Source organism: Ricinus communis, chromosome 1 (genome assembly GCF_019578655.1).
Source record: "Ricinus communis isolate WT05 ecotype wild-type chromosome 1, ASM1957865v1, whole genome shotgun sequence".
NCBI classification, from domain to species: Eukaryota; Viridiplantae; Streptophyta; class Magnoliopsida; order Malpighiales; family Euphorbiaceae; genus Ricinus; species Ricinus communis.
Genome location: NC_063256.1, coordinates 32,059,107 through 32,079,869, shown reverse-complemented (window position 1 = coordinate 32,079,869; position 20,763 = coordinate 32,059,107). Strand labels below are relative to the sequence as shown.

Here is a 20,763-nt window from a genome sequence, read left to right as displayed (position 1 = left end):
TAAAAAAATCGTATTTCTCAGGAAAGTGAAATCCTAGAGTTACTACTCATTCCTTGTTATCTAGCTTAAAATTAACAACAAAGGGTTCTAAATTTACTAATGACTAAAAACTGAATTCTAAATGTAATGCGAGAACGAATGAGAAAAAGGAATAATCAAGACAAAAAAGCAAACCCAAAGAGGACTTAGACTAGTTGGCAACCAAACAAAAGATAACATATTGTTGAGTCCAATTATGCAACCCGTGGACGGATTCTGAACTGAATTCAGTTTTCCTCTCGAGAAAATCGAATTCCTAAACCTAAGAACCTAGAGTTGGAATCTCTTCCTAACAATCGATTATTAAGTTAGCCTTAGGCTTTAATCCGTCTCTATTAAGCTTTGTTAATTCTTAATCCGGCAAATTAATTGACCTTATCTTTAAGTGAAAATTAACTTGTTCTTACAATTAAATTTCTAAATTCAATTAGAATTTCTCAATTACTAAAAGAATTCTATGAACAGTAATCAACACATTCAATGTAAACAAAACTGGATTTTTATTATTAATTGCAAAAATAATACAAGAAAAGAAACTCAGACAATATTAACAATTCAGTGCAAAAGCCAACATAGTAAGGAACCCCAATGGGTTCAATCAATCTAGCTATACATGTTCATGTCTAAAACAAATAGAAATTCAATTACAATGAAAGAATAAAGAAATCGAAAAATATACACCCTTTTTCCTAGAATTGGATGAACAACTAAAAGGTGGAATCAGTCTCCTGGAAGCCGCCTCGGGATGTCTGAAACGCGTCTAGAGAAATTACAGAAAGGGATTAAGAGTCAAAATTATGGAACCGTTTCTCTTTACTAGCTCATTCAATTTTATACTGCGCTTCAACATGGGCATGTTCACGCCCGTGTCAGTCAACACGGGTCATGCTCTATGGCATGTTACTCTCGGGAACCGTATTGCTTCAAAGTGCTAATGCTACACGGTGTGGGAATCTCTATACGGGCTCAAACACAGACCGTGTTTACTTTCTAAAAGTCAACCTAAGGTCAAACACTTTTAATTACGTCCGCTTTCACCCAAAATTGATCTAAAATTGCTTGAACACTGATGATGGACCTATAAAATCTCCTAGAATACAAAAGGACACAAAAGACAGATGAAATTGGAATAAAAACACAATAAATGCTAAGAAAATGCTAAATAATATGCAAGCAAACATGTGTAAAACTATGCACATCAGTAGGCTAGTTGTTTAGATTTGCTAGGGCAATTGTTTAAAGGATTTTCCATGAATATGATTAAATTAAAATTGTCGTTCTATAAAAGCATCTTCTTAGGAAAGATTTTTTTTACTATTTGATGAATCTGCCAATCTTTGACTAATATCCAGCATGCCTAAAGCCTATTAGATTCTCTTTTATTTTATTTACTTATGAATATCAATCGATCTTAGCATGATATTTAATGGATTTCACATTTATAGTTGCTTATGTTTAAATTACAGTAACTTTTGCCTGAAATATCTGCTTTCTCATATTTGGACGCAAATCCTTTGTTTTACCATATGATTGCCCATTTCATCAATTTTAATTCCTTTCTAATTGATTTTTACTTTTTTTCCATGTTTGAATCCATTTTTGGGGCTTTTAGAATGCGATTTTTACTAAAAACCCGAGATAATGATTGACTTGTTGCCTGAAGGAGACATAGAGCCAATCAGCTCTACATACAGCTGATCAATTGTTCATCCTTTCCTTGCCCTTTTTGTAGTTTTTAATAGATTTTGCCCCTTTCGTATGTTTTTAGATAGTTTTTACTTATTTTAAGCATGAGATATTAATTTTGTTAATTTGTTGCTTTTTTGCTTTCTGGTTTTTGTGTTTCTGTAATCTGTAAAGTAGTGGACAAATATTTGATTGATGGATGATTGCTAACCTAAAGAAAACTCATATGGATTTAGGCTTAAAATTAGGCATTGGTATGAAATTTGTAGCCCATTAGTTTAAGAAGATGGTAATTGGGCCTAATTATAAAACCTAACTAGACCTAGATGGACTTTTCTATGTCTAATTAACAAATTGACATATTTAGACTTAGAAAATTAAAATAGGCTTTTGGTATGCAAAAACTAGCCTATTTAGGATTAAAGGCTAGTAAGTTTGGACTTAATAAATCAAATTAGGCTAAACTAATGGGCCTTTTGCATGAATATGAATAGCTAATTATGGTAAATAACAGGTAAGGACTAAGCCAGGCTTAATAAAATTGGACTAGAACTAGGTGGACATATGTCATGTTGTAGTGCTTATGTGTAGAAATATTTTGCTACATTTAATATGGAATACTAATTAATAACATTAAAAATAGGGTAACAATTAAGGAAGTTGGTTTCCGGATTCATCTCTAGATATGGCGATGCTTCCTTAGTAATCTAGTTATGCCACAAATTTAAAAGAAGTGTCCTCGTGATTACCTAGGTTGCAACTTCCTTTTCTATGCTAGTCTCTGTGATTGGTTAGCATGTTTTCAATTAGGTTGAAAAGCCTTGCAGTATCATAGTCGCTAAAGACACTTGGGTGTGCACCCGAAACCGCCACCTACACTCCCCTTTGAAGTTTTTGAAATCCCTTTTTGTAATATACTATGTTAGATATGGTTTTCACACTAAATAAGGATTTTAAGGCCTCCCAAAGGTCCTTTGAAATTTCATTCCCTATGACTTCAGCTGCCAGATCTGGCTCCATGGAGTTGTAAAGCCAACTAAGTAAAATTTGATCCTGCACCATCCATTCTTCATATTTCAGATTTTTGATGTATGGGCGGCAATTTCAAGCGTGCATCCAATTTTTCTAGCGACTACAGTATTGCAAGACTTTTTAACTTAATTGGGAACACGCTAACTAGTCGCAGAGACTAGCATAGTGAAAGGGAGTCGCCACTTGGGTAAATCGCCAAGACACTTTTACTTTTTACGTGGCATAACTAGATTCCATAAGGAAGCTTCGCCACATCCAGAGATGGGTCTGAAAACCAACTTCCTTATTTGTGTATTCTTATCTTTAATTATATTAGTTAATAATCTATTCCCTATAAATGCAGCATATTACTTACTACATATATACAATACAACATGTTAGCTCATTTTCATATGTTAGGTCCAAGTTACCAACTTTTAATCCTAAATGGGCTACTTTTTACATACAAAGGTATGTTTTAACTTTCCAAATCTAAATGGGTCAGTTTATTACTTAAGCATGACAAAACCCACCTAAATCTAATTGAATTTTATATTAGGCCTAGTTACCATCTTATTAACCTAATGGGCTATAAATTGCATGTTAAAGTCTAAATTTTGAAGCCCAAGCCTAGATGGATTATTTTTAGTTATCAATCAAATAAGCAAGCAGTTTTCCATCACATACAGATCACAAAAAAATAAGCAAAAAACAGGAAAGCAAGAAAAACTAAGCTATTACAATTCTTATACAACTAATTAACTTAAATTTAACAAAAATATGCATAAATGGGCGAAAATCTTCAAATATCAACAAAACAGGTGACTAACTGATGAAAAACCGATTGGCTATGTCACAAAGCCAATCGGCTCTATGTACAACCGGTCGGCTACGTATAGAGCTGGGTGCATAGAGTTAATCGGCTCTAGGGTTGTTCCTAGGCCAATTTCGACAAACAGGTGCTCCAAACTCTTGAATAGCCAAGGTACATGCATAAAAAACGCAAAAGAAAATGGTTAGTACATGTGTAAGATGCAACAAAACAATTAAACAAACAGTTTCTAGGGCAAAATAACATGATTGGACTTCAAATGAACTATATAGTAAACTAACATATTCACTAAATATGGCAACTTCATCCAAAACATTAAAAGACCGACAATTCAAAACCTAATCATGTGAATCTAACATGGCATAACTTAGATCTAATCATGCAAACTCACAGAAGTCATCATATTCAAAATCCTAACGTGCCAATCTAAAAACAATATAAATTTAATGAAAATCATGACAAACGTATTAAATCAATCATCCTAACATGCAAATATAACTAATTAAAAGGAAAGTTATCGGATTTAGGGGTTAAACACGTTATTTTATTATAATCAAGATTCATGTTATCATGGTAAGAATATTGAATCTAAGCCTAGACATCAAAATCAGAGGAACAAATTCCTAAATATGCCACTAAGAATAGAAATCATAAAAAAGAATGAGATGATTAATATTTGGAAACCCTTAGGTTATCAACATATTTTGTAGATCCTCGAGTCTCAAGAGTGGAGGAGGAGGTTGATGCAAAGATATGATGGGAATCTAGAATGTTGTAGGCTAAGTATTTGGTTTTTGAAAATCTAAAGAACTTATTGATCTTTCTCTATCGGTATCTGTCAATTGATAATTGTCAACCCATTAGCCTAGGGTTTCCTTTTCTATTTATAGAGAAAGAAGGAGGAAACCTAGATGCTAAGATAAATATCATTTTAATTACTGATAATCCTAAAGAATTATTAATAAAAGGACTTATAAAAAAAAAATTAAATGATAAAATCAGATATTTGGGATAATTATCAGTAAAAATCTATTTAATTATAAAAGAAATAAATAAAAACTAGATAAGTATCGATAAAACCTTATAGAAAGTACATTTTAATAATTATGACATTTAAAATCGAAAAATACCGAAAAGTGACACTAAAGTCTAAGTTTTTGACAATTGACACTATGTAGAGTTGATCGGCTCTACACAAAGTCAATTAGCTTTGGCAAATCTTAGAAATTTTTACAATTTAGTCTCTAAACTCTCTAAACTTACAGTTTATTTAATTTTAATCCCAAAACTTAATTTATTTGATCAATTTAGTCCAATTTGATTCAAAAAAACTATATGTTCTCGATCGCTTGTAATCCTAACTAGGATTTTGACCGTCCAAAATTCCACGAGATTCGGGAGAAGTAGCAAATTTCATCTTTAGATTTTTCATAATTTTTTCAATATCTAAATTCAGAAAATAGATATTTACTCGATGACTTCACGTTCTTCTTTAAAACTTGGAGTAAACTCAATAGAACATTTCCTTACTCTTGTTGTGAATCCTTCCTCTTATGACTGGTAGTACTAAGTTCTTCCATAGTAAGTAATTTTCTTAATTTAGCTTCAATGAGCAATATGAGACAAGTGAGTTTCCATATGAGTTGTTGGTTTTTGACAGATTTGTGAGATCAGAAGAAATGTTCTTTATGATAGTAGCACTCTCATTTTCTTTGTTGAATCATTCTTTTTTGAATTGAGTTCGGTTGAAGGAATGCTTGAGATAGCTATAACTATCGACAACTTTTAAAGAAATAAGAGAAAATATAGGAGGAGACTCAGGTCAATATGACTGAGAAGAATACTTCATTTATATATTATCATCAATACAAGAAGCCCTAATTATTGAGCTCATCCTAACTGTACACGTGTAGGGATACAAATGGAAAGAATCAACATGAAATATGTTGCCCATGATTTACACAAATAATAAAAACTAACCAATAGTGACATAAATAAAGACAAAAGAGTTGTGCTAGCATAAACGACATGTAGAGCTCTATAATGTAGGATCCTTAACCAATTATGTTCTAAGTATAAACATGGAATTAAGGGTTAACATACTAGATTGGACATCCCATTGCTTCATAACTATTGACTGCAAACATCAAAGTTCTATTTTTTTTCAAACAAATCTATTTAAACAAAAAGGAAAAAAAGAATCAAACTCTTGTTTCTTAAACAGATTATTTTCAAAAAAATAAATCTATGAATAAAAATACTAAAATTTCAAATTTTAAACAGATTTATGGCAAATAAAGAACATCCAAGCACATTAAGAGGAAATACATAAGGAGGCGTTTTGAAAATACAATTTTAACCACCAAAACTCTAAATGTATTTTATCAAATTATATTTTTGTAAAATAATATTAAAATTAAGAAATAATATTTGTTTTTCAAGAAGAAAAAAAAGAAAAGAATCCAATTCAATCTTATGATTCTGTTTTATAGGTCAGGGAGAAACTCATCACTAATACACAGTTTTTAATTTGAACAAATTATTAAATTATTATTATTTATATTATAAGAAATATATATAAAAATTAAGCTTTTAAAAAAATTAATTTATTTTTTTTAAAAATAATTTAAGAGCCACATTTTTTCTGTTTAATTTAAAGAGGGAGAAAACGGCTAGTAAGTATATTTTATTATTCCTCTTTTCTATTTTCTTTATCTTTTTTTTTAACAATCACATTCTCTCTCTTTACTTATCTTTTTATTTTATTAATAAAAAATTAATTAAAAAATAAAACTAAGAGCATTACTGAGATATAATACATTTAGACAAATTAAAACAGAAAATTAATTATTTAATTTAATAATGAGTCGTATAAAGTATTATTAGGATGTTCCAACACAAACCACCTCTAGAGATGGCAATTTGCTCCAGATCCATAAGTATACTCGTAATCCAATTTATTCCTTCACTCTGCTACTAGTGATAGGGCCGGAACGAGTTTAAGCCACTTTGTTCCATTCTCACCCCGAATTATATCCGAACTATTTTTATATTTATTTTTTATAAGTTTATTTTCTTCAATTATACTCAATAATAGTTAAAATATTAAATAATCAAATTTAAAAATTAATAAAAATATTTTTTAATATATAAAATATATAAAATAAATATAGTATATCGCCTAATTTCTCTTTAATTTTTTCTTATATTACGTGCTCGATCCGACAGCACTTGACGGGGCAGATATGGGGTCAAACCCACCTCGATTCGCTCATTGCCATTTCAGGTCGGCCTCCAAAAGCCCATTATACATCACATCAGCCAAACACACGCACAGAAGCCCAAGATTTGAAAATCGGATAAAAATTTAAATTAAAAAATTTTGAAAAAATAGTGACATAATAATAGTTTTTTAGTCAAAATCTCTCTCTGTTGCTTCTCCAACAACAATGTTTCAACCCAACCACCATCACCACCACCAGGTTTGGAGTCTCTTTAATTGGTTTTTCTTTTTTCCTAATTTCTGTTTGGTTTCCAAGAAAACCTTGTCAAGAATAGGAGAAAGAATCAGCTGGATTTTGGGTGATTCTTTACTGTTTAGAACTGAATTTCTCGCTTTAAATTTTTCTACCTTTTCTTTTCTTTCCCACATTTTCTTGGAAACCAAATGGAGTGTTAGGGTTTCACATGCATGCTTTTCTTTTACTATTCTTTAGCTAGTTGAAAGCTCGAATTTGCCTTATAGGACTTTAAGAAACATTTATTGATTGTTTAGTAAATTGGGTAATTTTGGTAATGCTTATGAATTAAGGTTTATTTTTTAATGGTGTGAAATCACTTGTATTTCCTTAATTTCGTAATGCTTAAATTAGTTTGTTACTTCTTATATGTGTTCTAATGGAACTTTTTCGCAATCACTGTTGGTTTTGAGTGGTCAATTATATTGATATTTTCTGTCAAATAGCCTTTTTCTATGAATATGGTATTTAAGGCATTATAAAAGTTGGGAATTGTAGTTTTGAGTCAGACACGTTCTCGGTAGTTACTCCCTATATAATTAAGAATCTGCAGCTGAGTGGACACAATCTATATTCTCTCATTCTTGTTGTCAAAGAAAATTAAACTAAGACTAAAGATGGCATGAGATTGGAAAGAAAATAAATTTAGCTTCAAAGAATTTTAATTCTTTGTTTTTATTTTCATTTAGTATTATTATTGTTTTCGGGATACAATGGTGCACTAGATTCTATGGTTTGATTGAAACAATATCTGCAAATTTAAGGTAATTTTTCTTGTTTTAGCTTTCAATTCTTTATAAGAGATTATGCTTGTAGGATTCTTCAATAGTGATACAAGTGGATGAGAAAGAAACTAGTATTGTTCCTAGGGACGAAGTGCAAAATGGTGGATTTATTCAGGCACAATCCATTATCTACAGTTCTAAGGTACTGCACACATCAGCTTTGCAGTTCTGTCTGCTGTATGTGTTATTTATTTTCTTATTTAAATTCTTATGGTTATATGGAGGTAAAAATGTCTTAAAAATGTGAATTTTGAAATTTGAAATTTGAATTTCTCTCTGTAATTTGACAGGAAATAGGTAAACATACTAACTTCGGAATGATATAACCTGTGCAGAAACTTCAAGATAATTTGCACATGATAGGACTTAAAATCAAGCAGCATGAGGATAATGTGAAATTACTGAAAAGCCAGAGAAACAAATTAGAAGATGCCATTCTTGATTTGCAAGGTATGTTTATTTCCTTTCTTTTCCATCATGGAAGATAAATCAGTCTAGAACTTTACATAGCTAATGAGAAGTGTGCAATATGCCATTGATGTGGGTGAAACTGTGAAAGTATATCCAGGGTTACATGTAGATTGTCAATATATGATGCATTGCATTCAACCTTCAAATGCAATCAACTAGCTAGGCTATTAGATTCAGTGTCGCCTGCTTGCAATTTTTGGTCAGCAATAAGTGGTTCTCCAGGCAGCATGCAATTGGTTAGGATCCAATTAACGCGGCCTTTTCAGTCTTTTAAATTAATGACGTCCTATATTGTATTTGGTCATGGAAGTTCTGCCAGATATAAACTCGAAATCATGTGCGTAGAAGTAGCACTTAGCATGATCTCAAGTTCAAGTCAGGGTTTTTTTTGGTCAATAAGATCAAGGCTGCTCAATATGGAACAAGAAGTATTTTCAATTTAGAATTGTAAAACATTTTGAATATTGCCTGTTGGTTATCATACATGATGAGTTTCATCTCTTCTCATACCTGCAATTTTTTTTCACTGACAATCTTCTCTCAGTTATTCTTGGTAAGTATCATGCCACAACTCCGCCTAATACTGAAAATGCTCACAACTCCAATCAGAGCGAGGAGGATATAACAGAACAGGTTCTACGGCACGAGAAGTCTGCTGCAGGCATTCTGTGCCAGCTGAGAATGCGTCATGGCACTCATGCTTCTAATCTTTCATGCACCAAGGGTGTGCTTGGTATTGTTGCTACTCTTGGCAGAGTAGAAGATGATAATCTTAGCAGGTCAGTTGGAATTTACATGTTACCTGTTATCAATATTTAATGAGCTGCAGATTTGCATGGACTATGACCTTATATCGGGTGTTTACTGTGTGATGTCTTGTCTAATAAAATAGACAGAGTATTTTCAAATAAAAGATAGAGTCAGCTGAATTCATTGCTGATATAACTATTTGCGCCTCATCTCATATAAAGATGGTGGAGTTAAGTGATCCACAAGTCCATGAGATGGCTGACTAGTTTTCATATAAATAAATGATATTACTTCCTTACTGTCTGGCCTGTTTGATAATTTCATTGGTAACCCTGCACCATTCTTGATGTTCTTTACCTTTTTGCTTCTTGATTGCAGGCTTTTTGCAGAGTACTTGGGAATAGAGTCTATGCTAGCAATTGTTTGCAGGACTTATGAAGACATTAGAGCTCTCGAAACCTATGACACAGAAGGCCACATAAATAATGGCTCTGGTCTTCATGGCCTAGGTGCCTCTATTGGGAGGGTTCTTGATGGTCGATTTCTTGTAATTTGTCTTGAAGATTTAAGGCATGAATCTCTTATATTATCTTTTGAAATTCAGCATTTTAATGTTTAAAATTTCCAAAAATAGCTCTTTTATCTTTTGTAGACCTTACTGTGGCGAATTTTTGGCTGATGACCCACAAAGGAGGCTTGATCTTCTAAAGCCAAAATTGTCCAATGGGGAGTGCCCACCTGGATTTATTGGCTTTGCTGTAAATATGATCGATTTGGATTGTACAAACTTGTTGTATGTCACATCCAGTGGATATGGTCTCAGAGAGACTCTATTCTATAACCTCTTCTCTCGTCTGCAAGTTTATAAAAGAAGGGAGGACATGTTACTAGCTCTTCCTTGCATAAGTGATGGAGCCATTTCAATGGATGGAGGAATAATTAAGGCTACTGGTTTTTTTTCCCTGGGAAATCCGTAAGCAGCTTTGTTTTTGCAATCGAATGACATTTCGTTTTCAATTACATATGATATTGAGTTTCATAATGCATCTTATCTTTAATTCGAGTTTGTATGTTGAGATATGTTTTGATTTTCATGTAATTGAAATGCCTGATGAAAGGATTTTTCTGTCACTATAGATTATCATTTGTGTCCATATTAGTTCAACTATGCTTTTTTACAACTGCTAGACTTTCTGGCAAATCCGTCATCTTCTAAAGGTTAACTCATGATATTCAGAGATACCAGCATGCACATGTTTCTTGATTTATATAGATCCATATAAGCAATTTATATATTTTTTATAATATGGTATGTTAAATGCTTATCCTTGCATCTTGCAAGTGGATAAACATATATGTTTTATTTTATCTTTATCTTTGTTCTGGAAATTGTATGATTTGTAGGAATAATGTGGATGTACAATTCCCTAAACCTTCATTGAATCCACCTGACAACCACCTTGAAACTGAGAAGCAGCTCAAGGAGATGACATGGAAAAAGGACAAAATTACAGAGGATATTAAGCGAGAACAAGCACTGTGGAATTCTGCAAAATACAATTTTGAGAGGAAGAAGGAAGAGTTTGTTAAGTTCCTGGCTGAAAGCTCAGCATATGCAACCCAGGTATTCCCTTGAATTATTTTGGCGTGCATTTATTGCCTTGATTACATCGTAATTATCACTAATAAAAAAATTTACCCTGAGAAAATCTCTGTCATGCTACTGAAGTTAGCCTACACCAAGCAGAAACTTATACTTCAATTTTCATAATAAAGTGGCATAGTGAATGCACATCTACATGCTACCTTCAATTGGAATGCTAGCTGTCTTAATGCGTAGAGTTGAATGAATTGCTGAGCTTTCCCGACATGTTAGTGTTTAAAACTGAGGGTCTTTTAGACGAGGGAAAGGTTAGAAACTTATTTGGGGTTATACACTCTTACCTACTCAAAAGTTGCAAATTTTCCAAGATGATTATTTTAACTGTTGAATTGTGAGAAATTATTCTTTCCGATCATATAGTTGGTGCATTTTTCAGTGGCTGTAACTAAAAGGTTTCTCATTTATGTCTTGGTACAATGGCAGCTTCAGATACAGGCAGGACCAAGATGATAATTAGGTGGAAGAAATTCTACCCGTAAAGAGAATAGGAACTTGAATGACTTGCCGACACCATCAACGTATATTAGAGCTTTTCTCTTAACTGTTTTCCTACCTATCTGGGTATGTATCAGCGTGCATTTCTCAGTTACCAAGAGCGAGTTCATTCTGTTAGGTCAAGTATCCTGAAGCAGAAGTGGTCTGTATGCTTGTGGGGAAAAGTTCTGGTACCTAGTTGTCCATTGAGGACAAATTTTTGTACTAAGGAAAAATAAAAGTGCAGTCAGTGCATCAATTTAGTTCAGTCACTCTCTTCTCTCTCTATATATCAGTGCTTTCTGTTTGTTTTCCATGTTCAACCAAATTCTATGCACATGACATGTCTTCTGGTTCTTTTGCACATGAGAGGCTGACTTTAACTTTGTAACCTTCTGAAGGTAACAGTTTCATAAGTTAGATGGTGTAACATTTCATAAATTAACGGGTATGTATGTTTTCCACTATCATTGAATACTTGAATTTGGATACTTAATATTAGTCCAAATAAATTTGTAAGACATTCTATTGCAATTGATGGCAAATGGGTTGTGTCTAGACCCGGTCACGGGCGGCCAGTTCTCAACACAGTTCCGCTTGGGAACCCGCGAATATCAGACCGGAACTGCTTATACCAAAGGGACCAGTTTCGGTTCAATTTTTTAATAAAGTTCCAAGTTTTAGGAGATCATCCTTTATTTATAATAAATTTTAAAAGAAATTATTTTTGGTATTAATACTATGTTTGGTTGAAGTCCACTAAGAAATTCATATGTTTGGTTGATTTCAATTAAGAAATTTGTTTTATTCTCTGAAATAATAATATATTTGGTTGATTTCAATTAAGAAATTCGTTTGGTTGATTTCAATTAAGAAATTCGATTTTTATTGTAAATTTGATTATATAGAATTTTTAAATTAATTTTTACTTTTCGTCAAAGCATATATAAATCAGGCCACGAACCAATTAAATATTGACTAAAATTGGTCCATATACCAATTTAACAGTTACTAGATCTGCAACCGGCAGTTCCGGTCCTAAACCCTCCATTTGAAAAAGAATTAATAACAATAAATAGTAAGAATATTTATTATATTATATTATAACTTAATTTATTATTTCAATTAAAAATAAAATTAACTTTTTTTAAATATCAATAGTAATACATATAATAATTATAATAACATAAATAATATTAAAAATATTTGACGAATGAAAAATGATAATGAATAAAAAGTTAATAATAATAAATAATAATATTTATAAAGGAAGAACCACACAAGCGAAGAGAGTTCTACTTCCGGCGTAGGAAGTGATTAAGAGGGTAAATAAGTTTTTAAAATAGATAAAATAACTGTGTGGTTTTGATTACTCTAAATCTAAAGAAGATATATAGGAACCTTAATTATTGGTAAGAAAATTAAGTTCAAGAGGTAGTTTAAGAGGAACCTTAATTAAGTTCAAGAAAATTAAGAAGATATATAGGAACTTTAATTAAGTTCAAGAAAATTAAGACCTCCCAAACCGACCTTGAACTGTCTAAGAGGTAGTTCTAGTCCAGTTCCAATTTCTATTGAACCGTTCCTAAACTGTAACCAGCCCTAAGTACATAAACTTTAAATTTATAAATAAATTTTATAAATTTTAAAAAATAAAAAATATAAATATTTAATATTATTAATATAATTCTAAATTAGTATTAATCAGATTTATAAAATTAATTTTATTAATAAATATATTTTTTAATTAATTAATAAAATATTCTTAATTAATTTCTTTTAATGATATTAACATTGTGTTTATCAATCATCACAAATGAAAAGTATTAGTCCATTAAATATTATGATACTAACTATGGAATATCAAAATATACTAATAACTTATTCACACAATATTAAAATATAAAGAATATAATTGAATTAAATATATAGTTACTTATTTATTTATTTATTTATTTTATTTAGTAGAGTTTAAATTTTAAACTTTATTTTCTGAATAATATCATCTTTACTATTAAACTAATACACTAAGTAGCACTCATATTTTATCATTTTTTATATATATGGATCAAATTTTTATCTGTAGTTTCATTTTCACTTTATAACATAAAATTTAACTTTAAATTACTTGAAAAATAAAAATATTAATAATGTTAAAAAAATGATGTTGTTTTAATGAAAATTTAAACTGTTGATTAAAAAGTTTTAATGCAAGTCATTAAAACAAATAACACACGTGACAGAAACCCTAATTTTATTTTCAATAAAGCGTCCATCGCCCTCTAAGTCTCTAACCTCGCCGTGACGCAGTCTTCCTTCTTCTTCTCCTCTTACCTCGAGCGACGGAGGCATCTCTTCTTCTTCTTCAAACCTGCTGCTCGCTGTATTCTACCACTCTACTGAGTTTTCTTCTTTTTTCAGGTACTTGAGTATTCTTTTGATTTTACTTTGTGTTCATTGCCTCTTTATTTTGATGGGTTTCCTCCAATTCTATTTTCTTTGATTGATTTCATTGAAGACAGTAGCCATGGTTTATGCGTCTCATATTAGATTCAAAAGAGCTTTTTTTTAAAAAATTCTTATAATTTAATTCCGGCTATCTTAGCACATAAGATGCCTTTTCATTTTTATATCTTTGGCCGAATTGCATTATATTTTTAGATGCAAGAAAATTTGGTTTGTTGACTGTAAATTTCTTATGTTGTCGTTTTGGTCATTTTTGGCTGTCTTTCTTTTCTTGCGTCTATATCCTAATCAACCGAAGGATGACAGACTGCAAATCAGTGCCCATTTTGTCAAGAACTACCCGCCGCCTCGATTGCCGTCTAACTTGTGGCAGTCATCCACTCATTTCTTTTCAACCCCATTAACTTTTCGTTGCTGCCGTCGTGATCGCTAATCCTTGTGCTTGTTGTGATCGCCGCTCCCATCCACAGCTGTAATTGTTGCTTCTGCTCCTACCAATCCCTCTCTTCTATCCTCGTTGTTCTTGATGCGGTAACTTCTTTCTCTCTTATTGCTACTGTCTTTCAGTGTGTTGAATTTTACTTACTCAGTTTCTCAAGTTTAGAAAGCACATAGTTGCTGAAATTCAATTAAGCACCGTCACTCTATCCTGTTGCACAAATTCTGTTCTTTAGATTCATTTCACTATGGTTTAGTTAGAAAAATTCTCTATTTCTGGACACTTAAATTAGCCACAGAAAACCTGAAAACCCTTTTATTTTGCGATTGGTATCCTTCATTTCGCCCTCCTGCCATTAATTAATTATGCACTAAGTTAATTTAGAAGTTCATCCTGTGAAATTATTCAAGTTTATCACTTCTTAGTGGAAGTTCTTTCTAATTATTAGATACATTGGCTAGTTGAGTTTTCTGCATCAATGTAGGGTGTTGGTGCTGTGCTCACTAGTAAACAATTTTACCTACTTAAGATAGTATTTTGTAGATAATGTTAGTCCATTGCAGCTACTGATTTGGGTGATTCTTTCCAAGATATTCATTTTGGTTTTCAATTTTTATGGTCATTCTGAATTCATACACTTAGGTATTTAGTAGTTTAAGGGGAGGGTCTTTGCTTTGTCTGATTATCACATTTGTTAGCTCTTAAAGATTCTGAAATTGGTATTCCTTAGCAATCTGTCATTTTTGGTGATTACTGAGTTGTCTTTACTTGGTAAACAACATAGTTCTAATATACCAAGTGGAATTTCTGATTTAGATTTCTTACTAGCTGTAAGTGAGAAATGTTTTGGCACTTGAACCGATTACACAGAAATGCTTTAACTTGTTGAGTTTTAATTTTCTATAGGTTCTAAAATTTAAAACACAGATATTATGAATGTATTAAGATCTACTATTTCTATGCTTATTAATTTTTTTTAGTTGGAAGATGCACGAATAGGAGTATTAAATATTGCATCTGACTATGTGTTTGATGATTTGGAACATCATCTTAAATAAGAAGAATTTTGTGCTTGAGTTGTACTAATATGTTGAACTTTAATTTCGGATTTGATTAGTCTAACTTTTGTATTTTTTTGTTTTATTAGTTTAATTTGTAGTTCTTTTTTTTTGTTTTCATTAATATTTGTTAATTTATTTTAGAGTTCAATTATTTTAAACATGATCGGTAAATGGGTATCTATCCAATTACTCTAACGTTCACATAAACAGGTAATTAATGGGTAGGGTAGTTAAATAGCCATAAAATATATTTCAAGAGCTATATATTAAATGGATTTGGGCAGATTTGGGTAGTATACGTGCATTTCTATTTGGATTTGGGACGGGTTTGGATAATAAAGGAAATTTTAAATAGACTTGGGATGAATTTGGGTATGTATTTTTTAGTCAGGTTCAGGTTTAGATATCCTTAAATGTGTGGGTATTCTAGCCATAGTTAATTCCTAGGTTCTCTGTTGGTTTTCTCAGTAGTGAATGTTTTTTTCTCATTAGACCCATATGTTAATTCTTGTGTCTGATTGTGTAAAAAGAATCCATGGCAACCTGAATGATCTGATACCATCAGTGTAGTTAAAAGCGAAAGGCGCACTCAAGGCGATAATGCCCTCTTATCGCCTTGAAGCGCAAAGCGCTCGCCTGAACGAAACAAGACACAAAATAATAAAAAAGTAAATTAGAAATATATGTCAAGAAACATAAATCTTTGGCAAGCATAATACTAGTGATAATCAAAGTTTGTAAAAAGTCACTTCATATAGACAAAATAAAACATATAACATTAAAAAAAATCTATGGAAATTATTCAGAAATCTAATACTTAAAACTAATGATAGAAATAATATAAAAATACCTGTTTTGCAGAATTCCAGCAGATAGTATAGAGTAGAAACGAAGAGTCAAAGAAAGAATAAAAAAGAAAAGAAAGGCTGCCGGCTGTTAAAGTAATCCCTCATTTTATATTAAGTTAATTAAACTTAGGTTTAAAAAGACCATTTTACCCAAGTTATTTATTGCCCTAAAATACCAAATAAAACATAACTTGCCGCTTTAAACCTGTCAGAAAACAAAGGCTGCCGCTTCCCTAATTACTTTAACAAAAAATACCTTAAGTCTATCGCTTCTTCAAAGAAGCGCAAAATAGAACATATAAAGCGACAGGAAACAAATGTAAGATCATAGTTGCTACATTCATTTCTTTCAATCTAATAAAACAAGGCACTTCGAAAGAAACGTAATCATGCCAAAAGTGACATGATTTTGCAAGAATTTAATTGACTTCTTTCAAATGACATACTGCAAACAAGGCCTTAGTGAATGTTTCTCACTTGTCTTCTTTTTTTCCCCTTTTCGCTGTTTGCTAGTGAATGTCTTTTCTTTCATAAGTATATACAAGTAATATATTGCCTTCTTGTCTTGATTTTTAGTAAACTGGGGTACCTGAACAAGCAAATTAATGGCAAGCAAAGCTCTGAAAACTGTGGCTAAAGCTGTTTCCGAATACCAGTATCCATGGAGAGAAAAATTGGCAAAACATAAGGATGAGTTATCCAAGGGTGTGTGGGGTTATTGGCAGCTAGGAGCTTGGACACCACTTCACATTAGTGCTCGCAAACGAGCTAGACTTCGCAAGGAAGTCCTGCTTGCAGGCCAAGATTGGCCTTATGATCCAGAGAGGAAAGAAATGAGAGTGAAGATGAAAGGGCACAAGTGTGATAAAATATCTGCAGAAAAACGGCAGAACACCGCCAAACTGATGGAGAAAATGCCAGATATGTTGAAGGCGTACAAGAAGCGAAGATGGGAGAAGAAAATGAAGGAAGAAGAGAAGAAAATAAAGGAGTAAATAAGTTGATGGTTCTCTCTATGCTCGTTCCCTTTCTCAGAGGTTGCTTTTTACTGCAGCTCTTTTGTTCCTGAATGAACTTGGTATAATTTACATACATACTATGTTACTCTTTGTTTATTTCTTTGGTTCAAGGGAAACAAACATTCGGTGTTCTGCTTTGAATGGGATAAAATGATGGAGACAGAACATTAAGTTCACATTCGAAACATGCACTATTGTGGCTTCTCTGACCGTTTTGACATTAGGTTGAATGGATTAGGATTCTGCAGATGCCGTAATATTACGGCCTGACTGCCATACATATTGGAGTTCCTCCATTTTTGGCAGATCAAGGATGATGTATAGTTTGCCTGTAGTGTTGTGTGGTGGAGAAATATAGTGCTGGTCATATGGGCATAATGCAGGTCAGTAATCGCCTGCGGCTTCTATGGCTTTAAACTTGCTACTGAATATTAAGATTTCACTTCTAGTTTCTTATTGACCGTCGTTTGTACATGAATATTAATAATTGAACTTGTTAATAATGAAAAAAATAATTATTAAATTTAGAATAATAAATATTATTAATGTAAAATTATATAATTTTTAAATTATAATTCATTCATCTAAATTTTATTTTTAAAAATTAACTAATCCATTTATATCTATAAATGTATTAATTGAGTTAATTTTTAAATTTTTAAATAATTGAATTCAATATTCTCATAATTTAAATTAATTTTATACTAATATTAATAATTTATTATTAATAAGTTGATACATTATTAACCAAAATTGAAAATTTATTTTTTTAAGCATTTCATCATATGACTATTTATGTATATTTTTTATTTATCTATATTACATGTAATGATATATACTACAAGATAATTCTATCACACCTTTTTTTAATGTGCAAGTAAAAATAGTTCATCTTGTGCTATTTTATAATAAAAATCCACATAAATTGAAGTTCTTATTTATAGTTTTTTTAATATATATTTAGTCTAGATATTTCTAATACGCAAATTAAAACAGTTTCTATGGATGAAATTTATTATTAGCATTTAATATAATCTAAATTACTTTTATGATTTTATCTATTTTAAGTAAAGTTTATGATTGAGTCAATATTCTAAAATATTGACTCAATTTCTTTATTTTTAGACAAAATAAATATAAATTTATATAAAATTTTGATGATATCTAAGTATTTTGTCAAATTTTGGATTTGATCATATAAGTTCTTCAATAGTTAATATCTATATATTTGTTCAATTTAGAAAACTTAAAGCTTTTGATGTTAGCTAAAATATAATTTTGTTGGTATTTTATCAGATAGTTTTAGTATTGATTTTATTTCTCTTACATAATTTAGTTTTTCATTCAATAAATGTCAACGGTTCAGTTTTTAGTGATATGAAAAGTCTATCTAATTTGTAAGAAAATGTAGATTTATGACATAATTACTTTACTGGTTCTATCTTAATTATAAGTTTTTATAAGACAATCTATATTTTATATTTGTATCTGCGGTTATTCTCGACAATTAGATTCTATATTTATAAATTAAATTATAATTGAGACTGATTGTTTTTAGTATTACTTAAGTAGCTAGACTTCTAGGCGTTTAGTTTCTACTTTAAATACTTTTAATCCATTAAAATAAAATAAAAATACTTTTCTATCTAAAAGTAGTTAGACTTGTAAATAAAAAAAAAATTATTAAGACTGAATAAATATAAAATTTTTATATAATTTTATAATATAGAATTTAAATCCACTCCGATGACTAATTGAACATGTCTAATATTTATTATACTATAAGCCTTAAATAATTTAATAGACACGTTTGCTTTTTACATTTAAGTATAATTAGTATTCAATATATTAAATTTGGTATTTAATCTTTTCATTGTTTTTCCTTTTTTCTTTTTATAGAATTCTAGTTGTTTTTTGTTTTTAATATTGTAATGTTCTATTTCTATATTAATTTTATTCTAATACTACTATTATATATTATCTTTTTTACTAAATTAGTAAAAATATATTAAATCTGGCCTTTAATTTTTTCGTTATTTTTTCATTTTTTTTAAAATAGAATTCTAGTTGTTTTTTGTTTTGATTAACCAATTCTTAATTTCCTTTACCACAATTTGCTTAGATCCTCAAAAAATACCACAAAAATTAATTGAAGAATATTAGTAATGATTGTAAATGAATAAGCTGAAAGATTTGTATTACTGAAAATTACATAAACAACTGAGTATTTGAAATAAATTCAAAAAAATAAATAAAATAAATAGTTTGCTGGAAACTGAAAAGCATTTGCAGAGAACTTGAAATTAATTTGCTGGAAACTTGTATTAAACTTATGTTTTAAATAAACATAAATATAAAGAAATGATTGAAAAATAAAATTTGTTGGAAACTAATATTATTTGAAGAGAATTTGTGTTTGATATATTTGAGTTTTGCAGTAATGTTGTTGATGTAGATGTTGACGTCGATGTCCCTCTCTTCATTCCCTACTTCAGCCTTTTATATAGAGTCTCAAGTTCCACTTTTCTTAGAAAGTACTTCCTTCTTTTATACCATAAAGCTACATTATCTCTTTCTACTTAGGAATATGAGAATAAGTGACTATATAACTCTTTCTATTACTTCACATGAGTAACAGTTATTAACTAATTAATTAAATTAATAATTACAGGTTTCAGGCTTGGACTTTTACTTTAAGGGCTCAAATAATCATAGACCAAACACTTATGGATCATGCATTTTCAGTTCTTTCTTCTAATCTATCTGTTTATGCTTTTTGGATTTCTTTTATGTTAATTTTTTTTTGTTTAAAGGTTCATTTTTTAATGTTTTTACTTTAATCGAATCCCATATATGGTGTATACTTTTTTTTCTTCTTTATATCGTTTACTTCTGTATTCTACATTTTGAGTTCTTTTTTTTAATTTATCTGTTTATGCTTGTTAAAATTTTTTATATGTTTTCTGGATGCTTTTTGAAAATCTTCTTTTATTTATATAGGCCTTTCAGATATTTTTTTTAAAAAAAATTTTGTCCACCTTTTATGCTAATTTATATTATCTCCTATTATCTATGTAATATATTCGAAATATATTTATTTGATGATATTTCTTTTTACATTCAAAATAAATACGATATCTGTTATATTTAGGTATAAGTATATAAAAGGTATCTCATCATTAATAAGTTTTAACTGGCAAGAATATTACCATTTTTACTTCGATCAACCATCATTATCATATTTCTCGTATTTAATAATATGAGTTTAGAGTTTAACAACTCAAAATGTTATTGTTTGACCATAAATTATCAGATCAATGACTTCTTAACGGTTAAATATTAGAATTAGGAGTTGTTAAGCTCCAAATTCACGTTATCAAACACAGATAATATGATAATGATGATCGATCGACATAAAAGTGACTGGATCCTTATAAATCAAGACTTTTTAATAGTGGAATACTTTTTTTTTATCACGATTTATAACCACATACCTCTTTTTGTCCGAAAAAAAATCAAATACTAAAAGTTTTCAAATAATGAAACCACATGATACTTTTATGTACTATCCCTTATTAGTTTTTTTTTTTCACTTGCGTTGCATGTGAATTATTATTCACATACTAATAAATTAAAATAATTAAAATAAAAATTACTATAATTATTTTGAAAATATTATTTTTATAATTAAACTTTTTAAC

General features: G+C 30.2%; 2 protein-coding genes across 6 annotated transcripts; both read left to right on the top strand.

The window, feature by feature from the left end:
- The first annotated feature begins 6,897 nt into the window (after positions 1 to 6,897).
- Positions 6,898 to 11,750, top strand: LOC8272422 (protein DEFECTIVE IN MERISTEM SILENCING 3). 2 transcript variants are annotated; one of them, XM_015717739.2, is made up of 8 exons: positions 6,898 to 7,050; positions 7,903 to 8,013; positions 8,207 to 8,321; positions 8,887 to 9,121; positions 9,471 to 9,662; positions 9,745 to 10,065; positions 10,497 to 10,716; positions 11,179 to 11,750. In XM_015717739.2, the coding sequence occupies exons 1-8, from the start codon at positions 7,018 to 7,020 to the stop codon at positions 11,203 to 11,205; spliced, it is 1,254 nt and encodes a 417-aa protein (XP_015573225.1). In that variant the 5' UTR covers positions 6,898 to 7,017; the 3' UTR covers positions 11,206 to 11,750. The 2 variants fall into 2 exon arrangements, with proteins under 2 accessions (XP_015573225.1, XP_048226036.1); XM_048370079.1 differs by lacking the exon at positions 6,898 to 7,050 and having other exon boundaries at positions 7,897 to 8,013; positions 8,162 to 8,321.
- A 1,711-nt stretch (positions 11,751 to 13,461) lies between these two features.
- On the top strand, positions 13,462 to 17,249 carry LOC8272421. Of its 4 annotated transcripts, none has more exons than XM_002516620.4 (3): positions 13,490 to 13,650; positions 14,002 to 14,226; positions 16,620 to 17,249. In XM_002516620.4, exon 3 carries the CDS (start codon positions 16,649 to 16,651, stop codon positions 17,036 to 17,038), a length of 390 nt encoding a protein of 129 aa, XP_002516666.1. In that variant the 5' UTR covers positions 13,490 to 13,650; positions 14,002 to 14,226; positions 16,620 to 16,648; the 3' UTR covers positions 17,039 to 17,249. The 4 variants fall into 4 exon arrangements, with proteins under 4 accessions (XP_015573224.1, XP_002516666.1, XP_015573222.1 ...); XM_015717736.3 differs by having other exon boundaries at positions 13,492 to 13,650; positions 13,994 to 14,226; XM_015717737.3 differs by having other exon boundaries at positions 13,494 to 13,650; positions 14,166 to 14,226.
- Positions 17,250 to 20,763: the final 3,514 nt, after the last annotated feature.